The sequence below is a fragment of the Pelodiscus sinensis genome, chromosome 2 (genome assembly GCF_049634645.1).
Source record: "Pelodiscus sinensis isolate JC-2024 chromosome 2, ASM4963464v1, whole genome shotgun sequence".
Taxonomy (NCBI): Eukaryota; Metazoa; Chordata; order Testudines; family Trionychidae; genus Pelodiscus; species Pelodiscus sinensis.
Genome location: NC_134712.1, coordinates 14,501,316 through 14,516,181, shown reverse-complemented (window position 1 = coordinate 14,516,181; position 14,866 = coordinate 14,501,316). Strand labels below are relative to the sequence as shown.

At 41.4% G+C, this 14,866-nt stretch overlaps 1 protein-coding gene across 5 annotated transcripts in view; it reads left to right on the top strand.

The window, feature by feature from the left end:
* The window catches only part of EFR3A (EFR3 homolog A), a 101,207-nt gene that overhangs the window by 70,522 nt on the left and 15,819 nt on the right, over positions 1 to 14,866 (top strand). For 4 of the 5 annotated variants that reach the window (XM_075920132.1, XM_025184913.2, XM_075920130.1 and 1 more), the window contains 5 exons: positions 2,823 to 2,898; positions 3,907 to 4,068; positions 9,644 to 9,775; positions 10,643 to 10,710; positions 11,586 to 11,713. In XM_075920132.1, coding sequence (XP_075776247.1) covers positions 2,823 to 2,898; positions 3,907 to 4,068; positions 9,644 to 9,775; positions 10,643 to 10,710; positions 11,586 to 11,713 — 566 coding nt within the window. The remainder of the gene's footprint in view (positions 1 to 2,822; positions 2,899 to 3,906; positions 4,069 to 9,643; positions 9,776 to 10,642; positions 10,711 to 11,585; positions 11,714 to 14,866) is intronic. The other variant, XM_075920131.1, reaches the window with a different exon arrangement.

Here is a 14,866-nt window from a genome sequence, read left to right as displayed (position 1 = left end):
AGCAAAGGTCAGGGAGAGAGAGTGATACGGGGGAGCTGCTACAATCTGAAGTGTGCATGGTAAGTGACTCCGAGCACTGCAGAGCAGGGAAGGAGGGAAACAACAGAGCAGGACAGATTTTCCTTAAAGACAGTGCATGGCTTCTCTCAGAAACTTACACAGCAGCAGCCAGTACACACATGCTGTCGCTGTCACACTCCCCAGTCTGTGCCACACTGTCTCTGTACCACAATCTGTGTCACAAAGTCTCTTACACACAGTGTCTCTCTTTAACACTCTCACGTTCTTTGCCTCCCTGGAGCTTCCAGTCACACCCCTTCTGTCTGAGCCTTTGCCCCTTCTAAAGGTCCCAGAACTGGCCCATACCAAGTATCAAAAAGTGGGTTCTCTGTGAAAATTATTGTTAATTTTCTAAACCTTACAGTCTGCAAATCCCTGCAAACGGCATGTGGCACTGATCAACCTCTGATGTTTGCATGTGCAGCCTGCTTGATTCCAGAACTAACATTGAGTGTATGGAGGTGGCACAAGAGGAGCAGCTCAGACATGCAAAGTGGCTGGCCAGGAGCAGGACATTAGCCCTGCAGGCCAGGTGTGGGTGTGGCAGTGATATCATAAGGCCTTTTGTAGGTGCCTCAGCTTATTGGCTAAAGGGCGTTGGGAGGTGGTGACCTCACAGAGAGTCCATGACAACAGCCAGGTAAGACAGGCTGCAGGGCAGGGGCAATCTCTGAGAGCCCCATGGCTTTGCTGCAGAGAGTCTTCCTTCTTGAGGCCTGCCCTTGAGGTCTGAGAGAGGATTCAGGGTAACAAACATGAGCATGAGGAGGAGCCTCTTTGGAGTGTTCTCCTTTCCCAGAACTAATTGAGCTAGAAGACAGACGTCCCTGTGGAGAAGGTAAGAGCCTGTGAGAGGTTTGGTGCTGATGCAGCCTGATCCACCTGGTGCTGGTCAAAGTCATGGGAAACACTAAGTTACATGGGAGAATTATTTTCCCACTGAGGCCTTTGTCCCTTGTTATCACTGAGAACATTGGAATTTGTCTTTTTCATTTCCCTTTCTCATAGCTTCCTGCCCCTCAGAGTCTCACTGCTGATTGGATGAGCTGGCTGGGGGGGGGGGGGGAAGAGGGGAGTGACACGGAGGAGACTCAGGACTTCGTTGTTCTCTTTTAAGGCTCAGCAAATGAGCCAGAACCAATTAGCTGCTTGGGGAATTGTTCTGCTTCTCTGCATTGGTTGGTTCTGAGCAGTTCCTGATTTGCTCTGTCAGCTGGGTGTAACAATCCTCTCCTACCCCATGGCTAAGTAGGTTAGGGAGCTGTGAGGATCCCTGAGAGTGTTGCTAGCAACAGTGTATAATACGAGGTGTCCTATCAGGTGGGGTCATTACAGATGGTGAGAGGGAGCACTAGAGCCCTGTTCTTCTAACCCTCCATTGTGCAGGTTTCCATGTTAATCCAACCAACAACCAGCACACACGGCCAAAAGCAGGCAATTCATCCTGGGGCCACTGCAGGTGCTGCTAGATGGCGCTGCAGCCTCGCACATCTCCATTTTTCTGATTATCTGAATTTTTGATGATCTGACTGGCCCCAGTTCCAGTTCGATGTGACAAATGGGGGTCTGCTGTGTAATAGCTGGAACAATCAATTTTATTGGTATTTTATTATGTTTAAATCATAGAGGAGCAATTCCTTAGCTGAGAGGCAGGCAAGATATGGCCCACCAATCCTTTCAGTTGGCCCATGGCCACTCACTTGGGACCCTCAGGCAGGCAGGGAGCAACCCCAGGGCTCAGAGCAGCTGCTCCCTCTGCATCTATGTAGGTAGGTGGGAGAACCTTTTGGACTCTGTCCCACCCCCAGCCCAATTGTTCAGCTCCCATTGGCTGCCCTTGCCCCCATCACAGTCTCTCAGCTCCCATTTGCTTGGACCAGCCCATGGGAGCTGAGAGATTGTGCTGGTGACAGGGAGGGGTAGTGCACATAGATTCCCCCAACCCATGCGGCACAGAGAGGCAAGTAGACCAGCCACTCTGAGCTCTGGGGCAATCAGGGAGTCTGGCACAGAAGCCCATTCGGTTGCTGGCCAGGAGCCGCTTAGATAAGTGCCTCCCGGCCAGCGCCTCCCTTTGGCACTCTAGCCCCTCCTGCACCCCAATTCCCTGCCCCAGGACACCACCCCCTCTTGCTCTAGGTCACCACCCAATACCTCTCTACCCCCTGTCCCCAGGTCACAACTCCCACCCTCTCCTGTACCATTCCCCCAGGCCAGTATTCTCTTGCACCCATATTTCCTCCTAGACTCCTTCCAAATCCCCTGCCCCAGGTCACAACTCCCTTCACCCATACTCCTTCTCATACCCCGTACCCATCACCCCACCCTGAGTTCCCTTCTGCACCCAGCCTCCATCCCAGACCCTGCACTTGCAGTCCTTGACCACTTACCAAAACCTTGGAATGGCCCCCATCAAAAATTATTACCTACCCCTGGTTTATTAAATGGACATGCTGAATTGTTGTTAGTTTAATTAAGTTTATAACTATATTATTGCTTTGTAGGAGATACTTTTTGCTCTGTAAAATGCAATCTTCTCTGTTTGAGTCATGATTACTTTTGTTTCCTTCCTTTAAAACTGAACATTGAATTTGATTGTTAAACATGGGTATAATTAACATGGAAATTACAAAACTGTTTTGAATAGCTCATATATATTAGTCTATTTTTCTCCACACAACTTCCCTTAAAGTTATAAATAGTGTATTTTATAATTTTATTATAGGATTTTATTAAAATGACATACTTTGTTGCCTTTGTAGAATAATACCAGATGTTTCTGATCTAAAGATAAAACGAGACAAAATTTCAAGGCAAGATGTGAGCTTCATTAAGAAGGTAATAGCATGAAACAATTATCTTATAAAGTAGATGAATCATTAACTTGTCTTTTTTTGCTACATTTTCACATCAAATTAAAAATCTCAATATAAAATTATAAGTTTGTTTTAACTTGTAGCATCTTTAAAAGCAAGATGGTACAGCATTTCTAAGAGAGTTCTGTGTACTCAGTCTCAAATCAGTGGGAGTACTCACATGCATAAAGTTATTTGTGTATGTCTTTGCAGAATCAGGGTTTAATGGCTTTAAGCCTGATATTGAAGTAAGTTCCATGCAGCTAGATTCATGTAGAGCATGAGTGTCATCAGTGTGGTCTTCCACTAGAAGGTCTAATCCTCAGCAGTTTTTTTTAAAGACAACATTTGTAGCCTATAGAACTAGCTTTAGCACTTTACTTTACTTAGAAATAACACAAGGAATCTTTAGGGCTGTATCCTATAAGCCATTAACCTAAGCACTTAGCATAAAACCTTGAAATTTAGTGTGGATAAGTGGCCTAGCAGTCACCCCAATTTTCAGGGAACTGGCGTTAATATGCTTAAGAAAGAGAATTGGTACAAAATTACATCAGGTAACCACATGAACATTTAACTGAGTCACACGGCTTGGATATTTCAGGATAGAAACACAAAATGGCATATTACTCTAAAATTGAATTGAACATATGGAAAATTACAGGAGACCCTTCCAAATCACTGTTTGCAGTTCTGCATATTCACAGGGGTCGCCTGGCCTTATCTGGGGGAGGCAGTTGGGGCCAGGAGCCGCAGTGTGTTTCCCATGGTTCCCAGAGCCACAAGGAGCTCACCCTGTGGGCCGGAAGCCTCAGCTCTCAATATTTGTGAATTTTGCCATTCACGGTGATGCCAGGAATGCATCCACCATGAATGACAAGGGTTTCCTGTAGTGCTGTTCTGTTTATTAAACTGTTTGGTGAATTATTTTAAAATAACCTTTATTGAATAATATTTGCAGTATTGAATGTCCCTTTTCTGCACTTTATAGCATGGACAGCAGTTGTACAGGCACATCTACTTAGGCTGTAAAGAAGAAGACAATGTCCAAAAAAATTTTGAGCTGCTGTACACTTCTCTAGCTCTTATCACAATTGAACTAGCTAATGAAGAAGTGGTTATTGACCTCATTCGACTGGCCATTGCCTTGCAGGTAAATTTAGGAATTAAATCTGGATTAATCTGTTCATGGTATATTTATGAATACAAGGTGGGTGAGGGATCTTTTATTGGACTAACTTCTGTTGACGAAAGAAGCAGGTTTGCACAGAACTTTTCTTCAGGTCTGAGGGGGAAAAACCTCTGTCTCAGCTAAATACAAGGTGCAGCAGATTGTTTAATAAAAGGAGTTAACATACATTACAAGAGACCATTCAAAGTGAACTGACCAGTTAATACCTTTTCGGTATTAGGACAAAGGAAGATTGGTGGGTTGCAGATTGTTGTAATGTGCAATAAATTCCCTGTCACACTATTGAGAGCATGATTCAAAGTTATGAATTTAAGCTCCGAGGCTTGCCCTTTGAAGATGTTGTACAAGCTTCCTTTGAAGATGACTACTGAGAACTCGGAGAGATTGATTTGTGGGAAGTGTTCACCTAGACATATGTTTTCGTCTTGTATCATTTTTCTAGTTAAGGTCATTTTGTACAGAAATGACTCAGATTTGGGAATCTCCCTTACATCCTCTGCAAACCAGTGTTAGTCATTCATTTAATTTCTCTGCAAGAGCCTTCTTTGAGTGCTACAGTGTCTGGATCCTCCAGTGTCCCCAATGATTGCTTGGCAGGCTTCTTGCATGTGATGTACATACAAAACTAACAGCAAAAAAAATGATCTCTTGTTAGTTGCTCTTCTGATTGCTTTTTAGCCTGCCCAGTTGTACTTCTGCTCTTGACTCGGCAGTGTTTATGCTCCTTTCTATTTTCTTCAGCAAGCTGTGTTTTACAATTTTGAAGGAATGTTCTTTTGCCTCTTAATCTGTTTAGTCATGGTAGCATTTTTTGTATATCTTGGCTTTTTTTGTTTTTTGTGGGGTTTTTTTTGTTTGGTTTTTATATATATTGGGGGAGAGGGGAATATTTAGTTTGAGCCTCTTGTGGTATTTTTAAATAGTTTTCATGCAGCTTGTAGGTATTTCACTTTTTATTCTTTTTTAATTTCTGTTTAACTAGCCGTCTCATTTTTGTGTAGTTCCCTTTTTTGAAATTAATTTATACAGTGGTTGGCTTCTTTTTTCTTCCCCTCATTTCCCCCGGGAGTTAACAGTAATTATATTGTGGTCATTATTACTGAGGAGTTCAGCTTTATTCACATCTTGGACCAGATCCTGTCCTGAATGGAGGACTAAATCAAAAATTGTCTCCATTCTTGTGTGCTGTACAATTAGCTACTCCAAGAAAAGTTTACCCGTTTTAGTATTTAGAATTATAGCATTTGCATACAAGCACCTATAAAATTGGTCAGCATATAGTTGTCCACTTTCATGTGATGTAATTATATTACTCTTTTTGTTTACCTGTTTCTCTTCAGTTTCTACCTGGACTTTACCAATGTCTGTCTTCTACTCTTTATTAGGATATAGAATATCTCCCCCCCCCCATGCCTCTGTCTAAACCACATTCCTACTCATCTGTCAGCTTTACCCAAAGTTAGTTTTAAAACTCCTTTATGACTTAGAGACCAGCAGTCTTTCTTCAAATTTGGTTGAGGTGAAGCCTGTCATTTCTGTGTGTACTCCTCCTTTCCCAAAAGGCTCCTTGGTTCCTACTCAACATGAGTCCCTCCTCCAAAAACCATTGTTTCCCACTCATTGAGATCCTATAGTTCTACCTGTCTAACTGGCCCTGTGCCTGGAACTGCAAGCATTTCAGAGCGGTCCAGAACATTTCATGGAGGTTCTAGATTTTAATATCTTACCAAAAAGCCTAAATTTGGCCTGCAGAACATCTCTCCTACTTTCACTATGCAGTTCTCCCAGTCATTACAAACCCAACAATCTACATTACTTGACTCTCCCATAACTATTATTTGTTTCTTCCTAATAACAGAAATCCCCTCCCATAAAGGGGTATTCTCAGCATGAACGGATATTATATTATCATCAGGAAGGAGAGTCCTAACTATGGGATAATTTCCTTCTGTTCCAGCTTAGTGGTGTCATTCCCAAAGTCTTTCCTTCTCTTTCTCCTCAACAGCACAGAGGCTGTCAGGTTTGGTGGGATTATTCTATTGTGTCATTGAAAGTTTCATCTATATACCTCTCTCTTCCTTCGCCCCTTCTGGTCTTAAGAGCCTGTACTGTTGTGAGGGCCATGAGTTGCTTGCACCAAATACACACACACACACCCCACCTCCCTACAATGCAGATAATCATGCATACCACATTCAGCATGGCATGTACAATTGGACTCGTTGGAAAAGTTTGATTTGCTAATTCTTTCACTTAAGTGGACTAAAATCTTGGCAATTCAGTTAAAGTGTTTATTCTTTGATATTTCTTCTATATATAAACACAATTTAACAGCATGCAATGCTGCCTAGCAATAATAATCATAATGAAGAAAGTTGTTTGTTAGCAATTTTTTTACATCTGTAATATTTTATCCACATCTGAGTTTAGGGCCCTGTAAATCCTCCTGGGTGTCGGTATATACCATAGAAACTATAGTATCACAACACGCTTTCTGAACTTCAGTTATCTCTGTTACTAGCCCTTTCCTTGTATGTCCATTCTTGCATCAAGAAAATGTTAATATAGAATGTATTTTATAATTTTCAAAGCCATCAATGAACCAGATACTTATTTGGACTGGCTAGGTAATGGGAAGAGTTTTACCAGACCTGGGAACCAACTTCAAAGAAAGACACTTTACCGTCAAGTTAATTTGATATACATTTAATAGTGTAAGACATTCTTTTGCTATGATGTATGTGTCTTACGGATGCCTATAAGTAGATATCCATCTCAGCTATTCACATTCACTTATATGATTTTAATTTGGGTTGGGTTTTACATACCAGAAACAGAAACATGGTAGAAATCTAAATATGTGGCATAAGAACCAGCAGCTTCCTAGCATCTTTGGAAAATAGGCCACTTATTTATTTGTATAAAAGAGTTTGCTAAATACCTTTGGAAGGCAGTGTCATCTGGAAGAATGAACAGTAGTATGGATTCAAACAGTTTAGATACCATGGTTATTGGAACAGTAGAAGAATTTGGATAGAAATAAGTCCTGAGCAGTAATCCTGGCTTTTCTAGTGACTTATTGTGGGTGCTGTACAAGTCACCTCTCCTTTCTAACAGTTTAATCGCTTATCTCCAGAGAGATGCTAAAGATTAAGGAGCTATTATATATGTGTTTTGCCTGTGACTCAACCAATATTTTGTCCAAGTTTTTAAATCCTCTTACGTCCTTTGTCTTATACATACAAGGACTAATTTGGCTACAGTTACTCAATTGAGATCTTAGAGTCGTTGTGGATGTTTTCAGAGACCAATCCACTCAGTGTGCAGTGGCAGTCAAAAAAGCAAATAGAATGTTAGAAAACATTAAGAAAGGGATAGAGAATAAGACAGAAAATATCTTATTGCCTCTGTATAAAACCATGGTATGCCATATCTTGAATACTGTGTATAGATGTGGTTGTGCTTCATGTAAAAAAAAAAAAAAAAAGATGCATTGGCAATGGAAAAGGTTCAGAAAAAGGCAACAAAAATGATGAGGGGTTTGGAACGGGTCCGATATGAAGAGAGACTAAAAAGACTGGGACTTTTCATCTTAAAAAAGAGGAGACTAAGGGGGGATATGATAGAGGTCTATAAAATTATGACTGGCATGGAAAAAATTGAATAAAGAAAAGTTATTTACTTATTCCCACAATATAAGAACTAGGGGGTCACCAAATGAAATTAATAGGCAGCAGGTTTAAAACAAACAAAAGGAAGTTTTTCATCACTCAGTGCATAGTCAACTTGTAGAACTCCTTGCCAGAGGATGTTGTGAAGGCTAGGACTTTAACAGCATTCAAAGAAGAGCTAGATAGATTCATGGGGATTACGTCCATCAATGGCTGTTAGCCAGGATGGGTAAGAATGGTGTTCCTAGCCTCTGTTTGTCTGGAAATAGGTGACGGGAGGGATCACATGAGGATTACCTGTTGTGTTCCCTCTGTCTGGGGCATCTGGTATTGGCCACTGTCGGCAGACAGGATACTGGCTAGCTAGATGGACCGTAGTCTGACCCAGTATGGCTGTTCTTATGTTCTTATCTCTTTAAATAGTTGAATTCCCTGGAAATGCTGCATTGAGGTGGGAAGGAGGCTTTATAGGGAAAGCACAGGATTAAATATCAAGACACCCTTTACCAACATAGGTAGGGCCCTACTAAACTCACAGCCATGCAAAACGCATCACAAACTGTGAAATCTGGTGTCCTTCCATGAAATCTGGTCTTTTGTGTGCTTTTACCCTATGCTGTAAAGATTTCACGGCGGAGCATTTTCAGCATTTTTCAAATTAGGGGTCCTGACCCAAAAGGGAGTTGCAGGGAGATCACAAGATTACTTTAGAACTGTCATAGTATTGCTACCCTTACTTCTGCGCTGCCTTTAAAGCTGGACAGCTGGAGACTGGTGGTTGTAACGTTGGCTGGGTACCCAGCTCTGAAGGCAATGCCCTGCCAAGGAACAATACAAAAATAAGGGTGACAATACCATACCGGTGTTGCCCTTCTTTCTGTACTGCTGTTTTCAGAGCTAGGTGTCCAGAGAATGGCAGTTGCTGACATAGGACCTAACTCTACAGAAGTAAAGGTGGTGATACCATATCATACATCCTTACTTCTGCACTGCTGCTGGCTGTCGCTCTGCCTTCAGAACTGGGTTCCTGGCCAGCAGCCACTGCTCTTTAGCTGCCTAGTTCTGAAGGCTATGCTGTGCCAGCAGCTGCACAGAAGTAAGGGTAGCAATATCCTACAATTACAGTGTCATGATATTTCAGATTTAAATATCTGAAATCATGAAATGTACCATTTTTAAAATTCTATGACTGAAATTGACCAAAATGGTTTGTGAATTTGGTTGGGCCCTAACCATAGGACACAAATAACCCTTAGATTTCAAGAGTCATTCATATTCTATGGGGGTAGCCCTGGGCTTTGTTCTGTCATACTTGTGGGATTTAAATAAAGATGTCCGCCGCTTTTTCCGGCTTGTAGATAAGCCGGAAAAGAGCGTCTAGACTGGCCCGATCCTCCAGAATAAAGCCCTATTCCAGAGGATCTCTTATTCCTACTTCAGAGTAGGAATAAGAGATCCTCCGGAATAGGGCTTTATTCCGGAGGATCGGGCCAGTCTAGACGCTCTTTTCCGGCTTATCTACAAGCCGGAAAAAAGCGGCGGACATCTTTATTTAAATCCCGCGGGGGATTTCCCTATACTGAAGTTTAAAATTTGCATGCCCCTTTCGGAAAAGGGGCCAGTGTAGACGTAGCCACGGTGTAACTGTGAGTCCTTACATTCCCTTATTAGCTGTTCCCAAGTGTAAAGTGCAGCTATTGCTTACCTACCTCAAGAATGATAAGAGGGTGTGCTGTGAACTGCGCTGAAACCTTCAGATACAAGGCACTAGTTAGTAGTGTACATACAATGATTATGAAACATTCATGTAAATTTAGAATAATTTGTAAACATTGGGCCATTAAATGTTTTCCTTTTTATTGTAGGACATTGCCATCATTAATGAGGATAACTTACCAATGTTCAATCGCTGTGGTGTTATGGCGCTGGTTGCAGCCTACCTTAACTTTCTAAGTCAGATGATTGCAGTCCCTGCCTTTTGCCAGCATGTCAGCAAGGTAGTATAAAAATCAGCCACTTCGATATTCATCATGGCATTTCCTACATGACAACAATTAAATAACTTTTGCTAACTGTTTCTTCTGTCATTCTTTTCTTTTTACTATTTTAGCATGCCAACATGCTGATTGATGTAAAGCTTTGAAAGACTAGATGTAATCAATAGAATATACAAAGATATTGCCATTATTATCATTTTTGCCTTATAAGCATACCCTCTTAATAGCATAATTTGTGTTGTCATCATATCCGTTGCAATGGCCTGACTTAGTAGATATGTTTGAGACTACATTTCTTACCACAGAATCTCGGGTCTATGAAGCTGGACTTACTGTGAGTTAAGTCAACTCTCTCTCCAGAGACTGTATAGTAAAAATTAACGCTCATAATTTATCTGACTGCTAATATAATACTACCGTGCTGCAGTCTGTAAGCTCAATGGAAATTGCAGACTACAATTGTACAACTGTATATGTGCATACTGTTTTAACTATCACCTCTTCTAATGTAGCATTTTAAATTTATTCTCCTATATTACTTTTCATTATAATTGGAATTTTATATTTATTGTCCAAGTTCTCAGCTAGTGTAAAACATATTGCTCCATTGCCTTCAGAGAAGCCATGCTGATTTACACCACCTGAGAATCTGGCAAACACTCTAAAATAAACAAAATAGTTACTTTGGATATTAATTAGTTTAAGGGAAAATATATCTTAGCTCTTTCAAACTAGTAATTTACCATGGTGGTGGCATCTGCTATGATATTATGCATGCACAAATAAATATTAAACATGTAAGTATAAGAATGAAAAGTTTGTTTAATTGACTTCAAGACAGCCTGTGTTACTCTGCTTGTTTTTCAGGTCATTGAAACGCGAACTGTGGAAGCACCCTATTTTTTACCAGAAAATATCTTCAAAGACAAGTGTGTGTATGTAGATTAAATATTTGTGCATGACAGAACATGAAAAATATTTTTATTTCAAAAAAGAGAAGTAGGGTGAATCTATGGAGATGTGGCACAGAAAGAATGACATATAGATTGGGAATGAAATGTATTAAAGATAAGATGGGAATTCTTATTTTTAATTCCTTAAAGTTACTCAGCAGTAAGGTTCATCTTGCTATAGCATATGAGCAATATTAGGTCTTTTATTAGTACTCTGTGTAACTTTAAAATGCAGTGTGGTATCCTAAACCCTTCTGAAGTGAAGAGCCACATTTAATTGGCTGCATGATCTTTCAAATTCATGAAAGATTATTGGTAAAGTTATTCTTGATTGTAAACTTATCTGATTATTAGAATTTCTCTTTTATTTGTGATTACTTTGAGCTGGTCAATTAAAGGGAGATGAAGAATATTTTAGCAACTCCTAGAGCAAGAGAAGAATAAACAGTAATGATTAAGTTCCAGATTGTCTAGGTGTGTTGTGCTAACACACCTAGAAAATATTTTAAAAAAAATTATATACAGAGACATTAGAAACAATGAGCAGATCAGATGAGTTGGATTTGGTGTAGATGATGAAGTGGGTTTTACCTATGAAAGTTCATAACCTAATATGTGTGTTAGTTTCGAAGGTGCCACAGGGCTGCTCATGGTATTTAAAATTACAGACTGACAGGGCTACTCTTCTGAGAGAAGTTAGTTTTGAATAGATCAATAACCAATTTAGCTCTGTTGTTTTCTATTGAAACATCAACACTGACTTATTGTGATTGACTTCTAATATGATTGATTTATTTTATTACATGCATAGATCTGTATCAATAAATATTAATTGCTAAATATTCATAATTTAACAGTCTTCCCAAATCTCTGGAGAAGCATGAAAAAAACTTGTTTTTCCTGACCAACAAGATTGCAGAATCACTAGGTGGCAGTGGATACAGCGTGGAAAGATTGTCGGTGCCATATGTGCCCCAAGTAACAGGTAAGCAGTAATTGATGACACAAATGTTACCACGGCAGCTACTAAAAATTCATTTTTATCTCATGTCTACTTTTTTAACCATATCTGGCCTGTATGCAACTTGAATGCTTTATGTTCATTTTTTTAGTGGCAGTACAATTCCTGTTGTCCTCAGAAAAAATATTGTTTTCATGGTGTACTGGATAGTTTACCACACAGGATTTTAACTCTTAGAATTATTTTCTGCATCCTTTAAAAATTGCCACAAAGAGGAAAGTTTGTTTGATCCCACTTCAATTTTATTAAAAAGTATTTCTTGAATGTCTACTTCGATGAGGGACAGCAAAGCAGTCCTGTCTTGCAGTGCCCTGAGTGCCCGCACTCAGGACACCACAGCACTCGGCCACATGGAGCCAGAGCTGCCCCGGGCACGCCAGTGCGTCTCGTGGGGTCGTTGCCATCAGCCCAGCTGCACTTGCTGCAGGCTGCCATCCAGGGTGTCCATCAGGGGGCTGTCAGGATCCAGGAGGCCCTGAGGGAGAGCGTCCACCCGAGAAGCCCTCAGAGCCTCCCCAGTCCTCTCCACCAGGGGCTCGTGCCCCATTCCTCCCTCACGTCCTTCCACTTACCCTCCCTAGCCCCCCTTCCTGATGTCAAATAAAAGACACGTATGTTCAAAAATAGAAACTGGGTTTATTGAACAAAACTGGGGGAGGGGAGGATGAACTCTGGGGAGACTGGGAAAAGGAGGTGGGAGAGGGGAAGAGAGAGAGGGGAAGGGGGAGGGGGAAATCTGAGAGGAGGGAGCTAGAAGGGGGAAGCAAGGGGAAGAAGGGGGACCAACCTGACTTTCATGCTAACCCGCTCCTGGGTTCGCATGTGGCCTTTGGTGGCCAGGCTGGCAGCTATCCTGCCATAAACGGCCACATTCCTCCATCTAGTGTGGAGATCATGGACGTTGGGGGCATCCCTCCCCCCAAACCTGAATAAGGTCCATGATCTCCACCCTGGACCAGGAAGGCGCTCGCCTTCTCCAGCCCCTGTCAGGCTCCTGCGAGCTGGCAGACTGCTCCTGGGGAGTGGTGGAGGACTGGCTGCCAGTGGCTTGCTGGCTCATGTTTTGGGGCCACTGGGTCAGGGGCCCCGGTGGCCACTGCTGGCTCTGGGCTGGCAGGCTTGGAGCTGGCACAGGCACTGTGGCCAGGGTCTACCCCTTTAATGTCTCCGGGGCTGGAGGAGAGGAGAGTAGAGTAAGCTTTTCTGGTTGTGCCCAAAGTGGCCACCAGGGCTCCCTGGGAAGGGCTGGAGGCCCCCTATTTCGAATTAAGTGTCTACACAGCACTTAATTCGAAATAGCTATTTCAAATTTGGTGTTACTCCTTGTAGAATGAGGTTTACCAAATTCGAAATAAGGGTTCCACTATTTCAAATTTATTTCGAAATAGCGGTTTGCCTGTGTAGACGCTATTAAAGACAATTCGAAATAACTGCTGTTATGTCGAATTAACTTTGTAGTGTAGACATACCCTCAATGTTTTGAACCTTAATAGTGTTATTGTAAGATAAGTCTAAAGCTCTTCTATCTATCTACTTTCATGCCAGTCACTAATACTGCACTAGTATTATTATTTATCCGAGCAATAAAATTTGTCTTATTTTTCCTGCATCTTTTGCTTTATAGCTGATAGTTAAACACGTTTTTATTCTCATTCTTGTTTTCTTAATTTAGCTCTATTTCCATCAGGCAAAAAGCCTCATAAGTACAGACACAAATCAAAAGGTAAATCTGAACTATAGGGTCTGCCTGCACTCCTCGTAGCTGTCTTGTATAGATAGGACATACCCAACTAAACAAACAGCTTTTAGAAAACCTTTAGATAACCCAAATAGGCCACAAATTCTGTTGTGAATAGCTTTAGTTTCTTAGTTTTCCTCCTGTTTTTTTTTTTTTCTGTCTCAGTCCTCATATCATAATTAGTTTTATAGCTGTAATTTTATCAGGTTTCCCTTGGATTTTCTTCCAAGTCTTGAAATTCTAAAATACGGTGGCTTCTTTTCCCAACAATTTAATAGCTTAACTAAAATTTGTTTTTTAAAATTTTAAAATTGATGTTTTTATTGTGAAAATGAATAATAATGTCACTAGCTCTTGTGAACATGAAAATAAAACATTTCAACTTATTTTCAGCCTGTTCTACACATTTATTATGCCACAGGTTTTTGTACTGAAATTGTATGATTACAATATAGAAGTTATAGGAAGCAGATGGTGGTTATCGTAGCGGAATCTGGGACAATTGGGTCTTTCGGTTTGCCAGGAAGTTTCAAAGGATTTTGGGGTTCATAAAGCAAGCACAATAGCTCAATGTTTCAGGTTAAAAAAAAAAAAGTAAAATAATGTAGTCCTTTAAATATCCTGGTTAGGTGAAGTGCATGCATCCCATAGAGATGAATGAGGTTATTAACATTTTATACAGCCATTGTTTAAGACTGCACAGTCAAGAGCATGACAGTGTATTGATTTGCAATTGGGTGTATCTGTACAGAATGGTGAAACTAAGTGTTTGGCACCTGGCTTAGCCTATTCCTGCTGCAAGCATCCTTCGACCGCTAAGCCATAACCATGTTGTTGTGGTCTCACTGTTCTGCACTTCTATTTTAGAATAAGCATGTTCACAAATGGGAGTTACTCAGGACTATCTACTGCACTTTGTAAATTAATCTGGAGTACAGTAGGGTGTGAAGAACATTTTAAACATTGAAAGTTGGAAGAGAAAGTAATGGGAGCTTACATTCTAGATCAGAGTTTTTCAAACTTTTTTTTTCTTGCAACCTAGTTGAAGAAAATTGTTGATGCCAGTGACTCAACATAATTATATCTTTGGACTAGAGTGCAGGCTCTAGGGTGGGGCAGCAGTGATGAGGGGTTGAGAGTGCAGGGGGTAAAGGCTTTGCCTGGGGGTGTGGGCTCTGACATGGGACCAGAGATGAGGGGTTGGGGTACAGGCTGGGGGGGGGGGCAGAGGGGTTCAGTATGTAGGTGGGGACTCTGGGCTGCGGCATGTGGCTGGAGTACAGGGGTGCAGGCTATGGGATGGGACTGGGGATGAGGTGTTTAGGGTGCAAGTCGGGTTTCTGGATTTGGAGAGGCTCAGGGCTGGGACGGCATTGTGG